General features: G+C 49.0%; 1 protein-coding gene across 2 annotated transcripts in view; it reads left to right on the top strand.

Moving 5' to 3' along the window:
* The window catches only part of LOC139380692 (immunoglobulin superfamily member 3-like), a 105,860-nt gene that overhangs the window by 85,379 nt on the left and 7,673 nt on the right, over positions 1-12,808 (top strand). For both annotated transcript variants that reach the window (XM_071123627.1, XM_071123626.1), the window contains exon 7: positions 11,670-12,080. In XM_071123627.1, coding sequence (XP_070979728.1) covers positions 11,670-12,080 — 411 coding nt within the window. The remainder of the gene's footprint in view (positions 1-11,669; positions 12,081-12,808) is intronic.

The raw sequence follows: 12,808 nt of genomic DNA, 5'->3' as shown, positions 1-12,808 counted from the left end.
GTTATACCACTTTACTGTCACTGAGACTGGCTGTGTGGAGTTATACCACTTTACTGTCACTGAGACTGGCTGTGTGGGGTTATACCACTTTACTGTCACTGAGACTGGCTGTGTGGGGTTATACCACTTTACTATCACTGAGACTGGCTGTGTGGAGTTATACCACTTTACTGTCACTGAGACTGGCTGTGTGGGGTTATACCACTTTACTATCACTGAGACTGGCTGTGTGGGGTTATACCACTTTACTGTCACTGAGACTGGCTGTGTGGGGTTATACCATTTTACTGTCACTGAGACTGGCTGTGTAGGGTTATACCACTTTACTGTCACTGAGACTGGCTGTGTGGGGTTATACCACTTTACTGTCACTGAGACTGGCTGTGTGGGGTTATACCACTTTACTGTCACTGAGACTGGCTGTGTGGGGTTATACCACTTTACTGTCACTGAGACTGGCTGTGTGGGGTTATACCACTTTACTGTCACTGAGACTGGCTGTGTGGGGTTATACCACTTTACTGTCACTGAGACTGGCTGTGTGGGGTTATACCACTTTACTGTCACTGAGACTGGCTGTGTGGGGTTATACCACTTTACTGTCACTGAGACTGGCTGTGTGGGGTTATACCACTTTACTGTCACTGAGACTGGCTGTGTGGAGTTATACCACTTTACTGTCACTGAGACTGGCTGTGTGGGGTTATACCACTTTACTGTCACTGAGACTGGCTGTGTGGGGTTATACCACTTTACTATCACTGAGACTGGCTGTGTGTGTGTGACTGATGTGTCAAGGTGAGGCTGATTACAACTCAGCAGGGAGATGAGCTCAGTGACTCTGCTGATCAATAAGACAGCCAGCCATTAGAATATAGTCAACGGTACAGGGTTTCTCTCTCTGTCCCACTCCCTCTCTCACACACATAGCAACCTCAAACCATGTACACACACACACACAGGTCTGTGCTCTGAAGCAGCTCAGGGACAGACAGTGTTCTGACCTTAGCCACTCAAGCTGAACACAGTCTCACCAGACCCTTCAGGAGCCATTTGGCAATCGATTTATCATCCTGCACGCTTGTTTAGTTTCCCTGATGTGCACTTTACTGTCTTTACCCCTAGTGAAGAGGACCAATGACACGCGCACACACATTTAGAAAATCAATGGAGCTCTCTTTCACTCTCTTCTGGCGCCGCACTGTCTCCATGACGACGTGATCAGTTACCTTGGAAAAGCTATCAGTTACTGTGACAATGTGATCGGTTACATTGGCATGAGTTACCATGGCGAAGTAATCAATTATGGTGGCTATATTCCATGTATAGTCCATGTATAGGCTTGGGCTCACAGGAGTATTTGATTGGCTGTGAGGTGGACTAATCCAGCTCCCCCATTGGCTCCTCCATACTTTCTGTTGTTTTAGTCAAATCCTGTTTTCGTCCCCAACTAGCCCTGACACACACACACACACACACGCGTCACATGGCTCCATTTAGAGCCGTGATTCATCTGTCAGAATGTAGGCCGTCTCTTCTGCTTTCCCCTAGCTGTTTTCTTAAATGTTAACCACTCTTCGCTAAATGAGAGGCTGACATTTGCCGTTTCCACTCTCTCTCTCAAAGAAGCAGAAACGAGCGGAACAGGAGAGCGGGGGTAATGAGGTGTGAGCAGAGCTGGAGCATCACATAGCATCTGACCAAATACATTATTGAGAGACTTTAAATCATGCTTCCAGAGGTGCCTGCACACTGACCCACCAGCCTGCTCAATATGTATGAGCTTCCTCACATGTGTGCGCGTGCGTGCGTGCGAGCGAGGCTGACTGCTATGGTTAGGCGGTATTCAGATTTCATACCGTTTCTGTGCCATAGGGTGTTATGTGGTATTACCGAATGTGCACACAAGGGGCGCTATTGGACGGATGCACAAACCATTTTAGGCAACAGATCTTGATCCAGGAGGGGATTGAATGTCTCTGCTGTAACCAAGAAGCTTGACATCTAGCCAGTTAGTAAACCAAATGCATAACTGGAGATAATTTATTTGACACACCTTAGATTTCTTATAGATATACTTCTTCTTTTTTTTTATAGTATTGCAAATTATACGGTTGGTATTTGGAAATACCCAGTAGAAATGGTATATCGCCCAAGCCTAGTGACTGCATAATGCTACTCATATGCATACTCTGCATACATGCAGTTTGCAGCTCCCTCCCTGTGATGGGACAGTGCCTCTGACTGCACTGGGCCTCTGCTGGGCTGAGGATGAAGTGTGAAGTGCTAGAAAGGACTAGAGAGATGAAACGTGTGAGGCCTTGGCTCTAGCGCTAGCCTTGGCCCAGCATAGCACCAGCCCCAGCAAATTCCCAGCATCAGACGAAGCCCCAGCATAGCACCAGCATAGCCCTATCACCAGACCCAGCATAGCCCCAGGCTCAGCATAACCCCTGCACCAGACCCAGCATAGCCCCAGCTCCCTACAGGGCCCCAGCTCCCTACAGCCCTACAGGGCCCCAGCTCCCTACAGCCCTACAGGGCCCCAGCTCCCTACAGCCCTACAGGGCCCCAGCTCCCTACAGCCCTACAGGGCCCCAGCTCCCTACAGCCCTACAGGGCCCCAGCTCCCTACAGCCCTATAGAGCCCCAGCTCCCTACAGCCCTATAGAGCCCCAGCTCGCTACAGCCCTACAAAACCCCAGCTCACCTACAGCCCTACAAACCCCAGCTCACCTACAGCCCTACAGAGCCCCAGCTCACCTACAGCCCTACAGAGCCCCAGCTCACCTACAGCCCTACAGAGCCCCAGCTCACCTACAGCCCTACAGAGCCCCAGCTCACCTACAGCCCTACAGAGCCCCAGCTCACCTACAGCCCTACAGAGCCCCAGCTCACCTACAGCCCTACAGAGCCCCAGCTCACCTACAGCCCTACAGAGCACCAGCTCACCTACAGAGCACCAGCTCACCTACAGAGCCCCAGCTCACCTACAGCCCTACAGAGCACCAGCCCCAGCTCACCTACAGCCCTACAGAGCCCCAGCTCACTGACAGCACTACAGAGCCCCAGCACCAGCCCCAGTTCCCTACAGCCCTACAGAGCCCCAGCCCCAGTTCCCTACAGCCCTACAGAGCACCAGCTCCCTAAAGCCCTACAGAGCACCAGCCCCTCTGGTAGGTTTGTTCTGGTCTTCTTCTCCAGGAACATAAAGAGCTTTTCTGCTGCAGAAGGAGGAAGAGCGTCTGTTCTCCTATGTCCTCTCTATGGAAACTAAGATGCCTTGAACACATCGACTGAAATTAACCCCTAGATTAGAGGCTACCAGACACACACACAAACTGGATTCTGTCCCTGTGCATGAGTGTAATTATTTTATATTGGAACATGCTTCTATATAGTCTGACACACGGCTCACAGCACACAAATGGAAGGAGGAATACTATATTCCTCCTGATTGCGTTTTTTCTTTGTCTCTCTGTAAAACATAATAAGAGCAGACACATGTTCAGTCCTGCACATCACCAGGGAAGCTTCAGTCTCATCTCTACACAATCTAATACCAGCTCTTCATAACTCTCCCGTACCACACACACCATTATGCTGATTCTCCGTAATGAAGCCGGAGCTCAGATTAATGATGGTTTGGGGAATTTAATACATTCTCTCGTGTGTGTGTGCGTCCACATAGTTTGAGGAATGTGATATTAACGTTCCCTGGTTGTAGGCTGGAATCAAAAGGGAGATGATGGTGTCCTACTTCCTGTAGAGAGAGATCTGGGGGGGTCCACACCTACACTCTAGCCTACATGCTGTACATTTAGACATTTCCGTCATTTAGCAGACACTTATCCAGAGCAACCTACAGGAGCAATTAGGGTTAAGTGCCTTGCTCAAGGACACTTAGACAAATGTTTCACCTACTCGGCTCTGGGATTCGAACCAGCGACTGGTTACTGGCCCAACACTCTTGACCGCTAGACTACAAGAACAGTATGCTGATTATTACTGGAACTAGCCCACATAGGCTCAAAAATGGCACCCTATATCCCTATATAGCGCACTGCTTTTGACCAGAGCCCTGCTCAAACTATAGTCAAAAGTAGGGCACTCTGTAGGGAATATGGTTCCATTTGGGAAGCAGACATACAGTATGGGTTGAAGAGCTGGTCTTTGTAGCTGATACAGTATACATATGATGACATGTCCATCATACCTGTGTCAGAAATAGCAGGGGACACTTTACTATCTTCTACTCTCCTCCCCTTTCTCTCGCTCCTCTCTTTCTGTCTCTCTCTCTCCCCTCTTTCTGTCTCTCTCTCTCCCCTCTGTCTGTCTCTCTCTCTCTCCTTTCTCTCCCCTCTTTCTGTCTCTCTCTCTCCCCTCTTTCTGTCTCTCTCTCTCTCCTTTCTCTCCCCTCTTTCTTTCTCTCTCTCCTCTCTTCCCCCCTCTTTCTGTCTCTCTCTCTCCTTTCTCTCCCCGCTGTCTCTCTCTCTCCGCCCTCCTTTCCCCACCCCTTCACTATCCGCCCACCCCTCCTGGTGGTGTCTTGGTGCCGAGTGCTAGTGAAGAGTCTTGAGTGTTAATGGCAGTAACAGCTCTCTCTGTGCCCACGCTCTCTTCATGTCACCCAGCACAGCCCTTCTCCTCCTCCTCCAACCTTGTTATTGATAGCGTTACCATCACCGTGGTGACTGGAGGTTCCCGCTTATCTGTGGATGGATTGCAACTGTCCGTCTTCATTAGGGAGGAGTCGTCCCCCCAATTCTCCAGTCAGACGCCACGGGGCTCAAGAGTTTCACAACCACCCTGACATAGCCTTCCTATCTTGTCTTCTCTACCTCCGTCTTTCTCTTCTCTCTCGCTCTTGCTTTCTGTCTCTGTCTCTCGCTCTCCCTCTCTCTCCTGCACCCATCTTGTCTTCCTATTCGTCCTCTCCAGATGTTGCTGTGGTGTTTTTACAGTGGTGGTGTGACATGGCTGAAGGGGCTGTTATTGTTGTGACTGGGATATGACGTCTTATCATGTTTGAGCTGTGCTGTGTACAGTAGAGTTTTGATCTAACCCCCCAAGCACTGGTGTGTCTTCTACTGTCGGATTGGATATCTGCACTCCAAGCCCCCCTTCCTATTCCCCCCACACACACACATTCACATACACAGTAGGTGATAAAATTAAGAGCCATTGTGTGAGAAAATAATTTCATAAAAGGCTTTTAATGAATCATGTCTGATTCAGACACTCAAGGTCAGCTCATCTCTCTGTCTTCCTCACAGACTGCACAGACAGCCCACCACACACACCTACTGCTCGGGACATACAAGGACACACGCACAATCTCTAAAAACACACATACTTCCCCCCCTAATACACTACACTACACGCAGTCTATTGTGTCCTCTCTCTCTCTGTCTCATTCATCTCCAGGCCAGAAACTGTTCTGCAGCCAGCAGTCAGCACTGGCTTCCCTCAACAATATCTATGACCACATTCCAGCACTGGTTTAATGGACATAAAGTGTTTTATGTTTACTGGCAGAGACTCACTTTCCCCTCACACACACATGGACCCACCCACACACACACATGGACCCACACACACACATGGACCCACACACGCACAGACCTATGCACAGACCCACACACACGCGCGCACGGATCCACCCACACACGCACATACCCCCACACACATCACATGAACCCACACACACATCGCACGGACCCACACACACACATCGCACGGACCCACACACACACATCGCACGAACCCACACACACACACACACATCACATGAACCCACACACACATCGCACAGACCCACACACACACACATTGCACAGACCCACACACACACCGCTTTATTCAATCCCATTTCCCTGCCTGCTTCTGGGGGGTCATTCATCAGTACCTAGAGTTCCCCTGCCCTGACCCCCCTTGCCTCTCTCCCTCTCTGCTCGCCTTCCCTTTCCCTCTCTCCCTTTCTTCCTCCCTCGCCTCCCCCTTTCCAGTTAGGCCAGGCAGAGTCCAGTGATCAGTCTCTGAGACAGCGAGCAGGAGACAGAGGAGAAAGGAGGCTGGGTGTGTGAGGCTGCCATTGGGCGTGTGCAGATCCCCATAATTACCTCAATCTTAATGACATTGCGGCGGGAGTGTGAGATGGGGGGGTAATCTCCTTTTGACACAAAAGGATCAGAGATACATCGGCATCATTAGCATAGAAATTAGGCTCCCCATTATAGCAGAAGAAGAGAGGAACAGCGGCTCCTCAGCGAGAGTAGAGGCCCATCCCTCCCCAAAGGGAACCCGCTCCGACCTCTCCCCAGAGGCAGGGCTCCGGGCCGGGGGAGCGACCCAGCTGGATTGAGCCGTCCTCGGGGATCAGAGTGTGTCTGAGCCCTTGGTGTTGTACATCCGTTCTGGGCTCAGCCTGTGGCTAGGCTAATGCTAAGGGCGGAGCAGGCCGGGTTTAAGACGTTAAGCCTCCCTGAGTTGAAACCCAAGAGACCCCCCTCTGGTCCTAAATCCTCCCAGGAGAACTCTCTCTTTTCTTTTAGCCTCCCCACATCTCCCATGATCCCTCTTGCCTCATCTCTTTGCTGCTCCTCCTGTCTCTTCAACCTGATCTGCTCTCTCTTTATTTAATTCATCTACCTTCTCCATTCATCCTCTAATCCCCCATGTCCTCTCTCTCTTTCTCTCTGACTTATTTCTTCCCCACTGCCTCAATGACACCTCTGAGGACTTTTATGCCTGAAATACTGAAACATATTTCACCAAAAGGCCTGTGTAGATGGAGAGACAATAGCGGGCCATTAGGCTGAGTGGGGTCTAATCACATTGTCTCTGGCCCAAATAGCACTCAATTCCCTATATAATAGTGCAGTATTTTGACCAGGGCACATGGGATTCTGGTGAAAAGTAGTGCACCATGTAGGTAATTTGGTGCCATTTGGGATGCATCCAATGTCCCTGGTGTCAAGCCTTTCAGATTAATGATCATAAAGCACCAAAATATGAACTAGAGACCCACAACACCTTCCTGTCTGAGTTTTTCATTGGAGCCTCATGAATATACATGAGCATGTAGGTGAGCCTGCTGAATATTCATGTCCTGGCAGGTGATGAGACTGGCTGTCTGGATGAATTCTAGAAGGTTTCTTTGTTCTACATACTATTGAATACTGTACATCCCTATGGTTGGGCTGTTTTGCAACGGTCTGTGGTCTGTAGTTGATAGCATTTCATTGAGTTCAGACCGATGGGCGGTGTTCTGATTAGACTGGTAGAGAGGGATGGTAAGAGGTTGGAAAGATACTACAGAACACTTTCCTTCCCACCTCCTGGACCGTAAAATACTTCCCAAAATATGTCTTCATCTGTTCCCGCACTTGACTCGGCAAATTTTTATTTTACCTTTTATTTAACCAGGCAAGTCAGTTAAGAACAAATTCTTATTTTCAATGACGGCCTAGGAACAGTGGGTTAACTGCCTGTTCAGGGGCAGAATGACAGATTTGTACCTTGTCAGCTCGGGGATTTGAACTTGCAACCTTCCGGTTACTAGCCCAATGCTCTAATCGCTAGGCTACCCTGCCGCCCCGTGATTTCAGTTTTGTGCAAATAAAGAACCGCTTCACAGAGTTGTGGCATATAGCTATGAGGACAGAGTTGTGGCATATAGCTATGAGGACAGAGTTGTGGCATATAGCTATGAGGACAGAGTTGTGGCATATAGCTATGAGGACAGAGTTGTGGCATATAGCTATGAGGACAGAGTTGTGGCATATAGCTATGAGGACAGAGTTGTGGCATATAGCTATGAGGACAGAGTTGTGGCATATAGCTATGAGGAGAGAGAAGATGGAACATGTGCATGTGTTGGGCATAAAGTGTGTATCCCTGCCTCCGTTCTGGATGTGAATGGGGCTGTGTTTGTGGCCATTGTGTGCTTTACACCACTGATAAATAAGGGGCTTTATCTGGGCTAGGCAGCACACTCTGCCATTAACACCTTCTGACGATAAATTGGACACACTCAGGGAAGGAGGAGAAAGGGGGTGGTTTCGATTAGCTTCTTAGAGAGCGTAAAAGTGTGTGCTCCTATCAATGCCACGTGCTCTGCACACTGCTAACAAACTCCAACCGCCACACACACAGAATCTTGTTTAATTTTCCAACAAAGAGAATACACTCACTCTGTTTTAGGAGAGTGAGGGGCTGAATGTTAATTAACTTGTCATTTAATCATGCCTGGCTATGGCAGTGCAGGGCTCTTTGGCAGTGTTTAATTTGGTCTGTTCCCTCACTAGGAGACCCAGCAGGACTGTCTAAGGGTATTCTAGCCACACCGTCAGTAGCGTTTACTTCAAGGTTAACTTATAAAAATGATCATCTTCTCATCTAGTATTTGATTAGCTCCCAATTCCCAGAATAGGCCCCTTTTGCTGACCAGAGTATGGAGGGATAAAAATCATACACAGGATCTCAGCAGTACTCACCATCTCTTGTACTGGTGAGAGATTACACTGAGCTGACCGAGAGTAGAACAAATCTGAGCCTGTTGCACACACACACACACACACACACACACACACACACACACACACACACACACTTTAAATACTTTATTTGAATCAACATATTACATCACACACACACTTTAAATACTTTATTTTAATTAACATATTACATCACACACCCACACTTTAAATACTTTATTTGAATCCACATTACATCACACACACAGGCATAGGGCCTGGGTTTGAGTGACACACCAGCTAATGCAGAACATAGATGACAAGTGTTTCCAATTATGTATTTGTCTTACTTTGGGTTGGCACCTATGAGACTCATTAAAGAAACACACTCATGCAGAACATGCTAACACAATTAACATAGACATTGACAGACTCGCTAAAACACACACACACAGAATCCAGCAGTAAATGGAACTGCCAATAACTATGCATGATGTATGGCCTTGTAACATATGTGTGATTGAACAAGTCTCTACATATATATGCTCTTTTCCCAAAGCATCAACACACACGCATACATACACACAGAAAATGCGGGCGATCCCTGCACATACACTGAGTGTACAAAACATTAGGAACACCGGCTCCTTGACATTGACTGACCAGGTAAAAGCTATAATTATTTGATGTCATTTGTTAAATCCACTTCAACCAGTGTAGATGAAGAGGAAGATACAGGTTAAAAAATGATTTTTACGCCTTGAGACATGGATTGTGTATGTATGCCATTGAGGGTGAATGGGCAAGACACGTTTTCAGTGCCTTTGAAAGGGGTATGGTGGTAGGTGCCAGGCGCACTGGTTTGAGTGTGTCAAGAACTGCAATGCTGCTGGGTTTGCGCAACAGTTTCCCATGTGTTTCAAGAATGGTCCACCAACCAAAGGACATCCAGCCAACTTGACACAACTATGGGAAGCATTGGAGTCAACATGGGCCAGCTTCCCTGTGGAACGCTTTCGTCACATTGTAGAGCCCATGCCCCGACGAATTGAGGCTGTTCTGAGGGCAAAAGGGAGGGGTGCAACACAATATTCCTAATGTTTTGTACACTCAGTGTACAGTATGCACGTCCTATTCCCAGTCCATGTACTCTACATCCTCATCCCCACAGCCCTGTTTTTTGCCTCAGTTCCTGTTGAAGACAAACGCGCTTTAAATGCCGTTGAAACGTGCGCAAGTTTGTGTTTGGGGTCCTGGTGCGGAGTCTCTCTCCCACTCTCTCTGCAGTGTGAAAAGGTTTTCACTGGTCTTGTATTGAGCACCACTGTGTACTGCTACCTATGATTCTGAAGCCAATGGACCTGTTTCAGCGCTCATAATGACTTAATGCCTTTTATAATGGATTATAATGCACCATAATGGCCTTGAATGGCTGGTATTTGGTCAGGCTTTGAAGTTGAACAGGCCTTTTTGTAAACACTGGTCCAAGGAAACAGGCTTATAACCCCCCCACTCTCCTCTGTTTTCCAAGTGGATTCTAACTTCAAATGGGGAAAAACAGCGGGGCGCTTTGTCCTGTGCCAATCCAATCCAGCACGGTTCCACTCCAGGTGATTCCGAGGTAATTCTCTCCTGGAGAATGATTGCCAGGATTCTGGAGGGTTCGTCTGTAATTCCGGCTGGAGTGGTTGTTGGGGTTGGGAGCGTTCAGAGCGGGTCTCTCTCCAGTGTGTAGCCAGCCGAAGATGACTAATTTCGGAACTCACTCAAGAGGCCATTGTGGAGAGGAAAGAGGGCTGTGAAAATGCATCTTAGAGCACGGCCAAATGCTAGCTCTCTAACACACACACACACACACACACACGCTCTGACCATCCAAGCACATTCACCAATCTGTGAGTACGGGTGAAATTCTCTAGGCAGATGGTTGTGACTCCAGGCAGTCATTCCTATCAAAGCTCAGCACAGGCGTGTGTGTGTGTATGTGTGTGTCCTATTTCATGCCCTAGTGTTCAAATGAGAATGGTGAATTAAATCTGTTCTCTTTTACATTGATGATAATGTACCTTTTCATGTGTGACCTAGTTAATGTTTTAGTTGATCAGTTAAGGGGTGTGTGTGTTTGTGTGTACACACGCTGTGTTTTCTCTCCTTTAAGCCTCCAACTGAGGCGCCGGTCGGTCACACTTGATGTACCTGTAGCTAATCCAATCTCACACTTGATGTCCCTTTAACCATTTCAGTCACAGCGCCCTGAGCCCCATCCTAACACGACCTCCCTGACATCATATTCTAGCACTGCCTCCCTCCATATCTCCCTCCCTTCCTCCCTCTAACTCCCACAGGCCTCTTATGCTTCCGTTTCTCATTTCTCCATCTTTTTCTTTTTCTCTCCCACAGCTCAGATTCCTTAATCTCCCCCCTCTCTTCTTTGCCTCGCTCGCTTTTAAACTGAGTCGTGCGTACCCCTCTTCCCTTCATCTTTCCCTCCTAAATATTTTCCTCTCACCCACCCAACTTATTCAAGGCCTATCTTTTTGGGGTTTTGTTGTAATTTACACCCCTTTTCTCCCCAATTTCGTGATATTCAATTGCGTTCTTGTCTCATCGCTGCAACTCCCCAACGGGCTCGGGAGGCGAAGTTCGAGTCATGAGCCCTCTGAAACATGACCCACCAAGCCACGCTTCTTAACACCCCCCCCGCTTAACCCGGAAGCCAGCCGCACCAATGTCTCGGAGGAAACACCGTTCAACTGATGACCGAAGTCAGCCCGCAGTGCCTTAGACCGCTGTGCCACTCGGGAGGCCCCAAGGCCTCTCTTTTCATCCCTCTCTGTCATACACTGACAGCCTTCCCTTCCATCTCTCCCTGCCTCTCCTCCACCTACACACTAATATCCTCTCTTTTTCAGCAGGAAATGAAGACCGCCTCAACAAGTCTGTCACAAACAGAAATTACATTGTGTACCTGTCACCACCATTCACTTGTTTCTATAAACACTGAAATAACGGTTTCCTCTCTCTCCTCTTCCTCCCCCCACTACCTTCCTTCCCTCCCTCTCTTCCCCTCTCTCTCTCCTCTTCCTCCCCCCACTACCTTCCTACCCTCCATCTCTTCCCCTCTCTCTCCTCTTCCTCCCCCCACTACCTTCTTACCCTCTCTCACTACCCCCTGTCTCTCTCCCTCCACAGTGAGTAAGCTGCGGGTGCAGAAGACCAACCAGTCCCTGGTCTACCTGGAAGATAGTCGCGTGCGTGTCAACTGCTCCGTGGCGTCCCAGACCAGCCAAGACTCCCAGCATGCCGTGCTCTGGTATGTGCGCCGTGCGGCAGGTGCTGAGGCCGATGAACTACTGCTGAGGATTGAGCGCTCGGGCGCGTTTGAATATGGCGCGTATGCGGACGAGGAGAGGTTGAGGCGACGAGTGCAGGCTGAGAGGCTGTCGCCACGGCTCTACGCGCTGACACTGAACAGGGCAGAGAGCAGCGACTCTGGGACGTACTACTGCCTGGTGGAGGAGTGGCTCACAGACCCAGACGGAGCCTGGTACAGACTGGCACGGGACTCCTCAGGATTCACACAGGTCCTAGTCAGACAACCAGGTGAGGACAGAAAGGAGGGAACAAGGGAAGGGATGATGGGAGGGATATAGAGCTGAATGGGATGAAGCCTGGTACAGACTGGCACGTGACTCCTCGAGCTTCACACAGGTCCTGGTATGACAACCAAGTGAAAACAGAGAGGAGGGATACTGGTACAAACTGGCACGGGACTCCTCACTCAGCCTTTACACACATAAATCTTCCTAAGAGAAACAGCAAGAGCCCAGTGTCTGTCTCTGTAGTGGTTAGCAGTTGCTGTTCTCGACCCATGTGGTTCATTTATCTTCTGGCAGTGACCAGTTGTGCCCTCTCCCCCTGCCCTAAAGGCCGTCTCGCTTTGATGACCTCATCACCATCCACCTGCCCCAGGCAGAGCTCAGGTGGACGTGGTGGGTGTTGCCCTGGTGCCAAATGGGCAGAGCCTGGCAGAGCTGAGGGGCATAAACCACCTGCCCATAATAAGTAAATTTTGTGCCGACACCAACTACACACAACCTCACCTCAGCCCCATGCCACCCTACACACCGAGCTGCTACCTTTACTCCCCTCAAACCCAATGGCCCCAACCCTACCATGTACTACAGACTTCCTAGCCCCCCTCCTAGGGCTGGGCGATAGATCTGATTCATTTGAATGTATGTTTTTGCATAATATTCCAAATGTCTGTACTGCAAGAGTCAACATGTTTTCCGTTTTTATGGGCGTTTATGTCTGCTTGTTGTCTTTTT

This window comes from Oncorhynchus clarkii, chromosome 22 (assembly GCF_045791955.1).
Source record: "Oncorhynchus clarkii lewisi isolate Uvic-CL-2024 chromosome 22, UVic_Ocla_1.0, whole genome shotgun sequence".
Classification (NCBI taxonomy): domain Eukaryota; kingdom Metazoa; phylum Chordata; class Actinopteri; order Salmoniformes; family Salmonidae; genus Oncorhynchus; species Oncorhynchus clarkii.
Note: the sequence above shows the minus strand (reverse complement) of the source record. Positions and strands in the feature narration are given on the sequence as shown.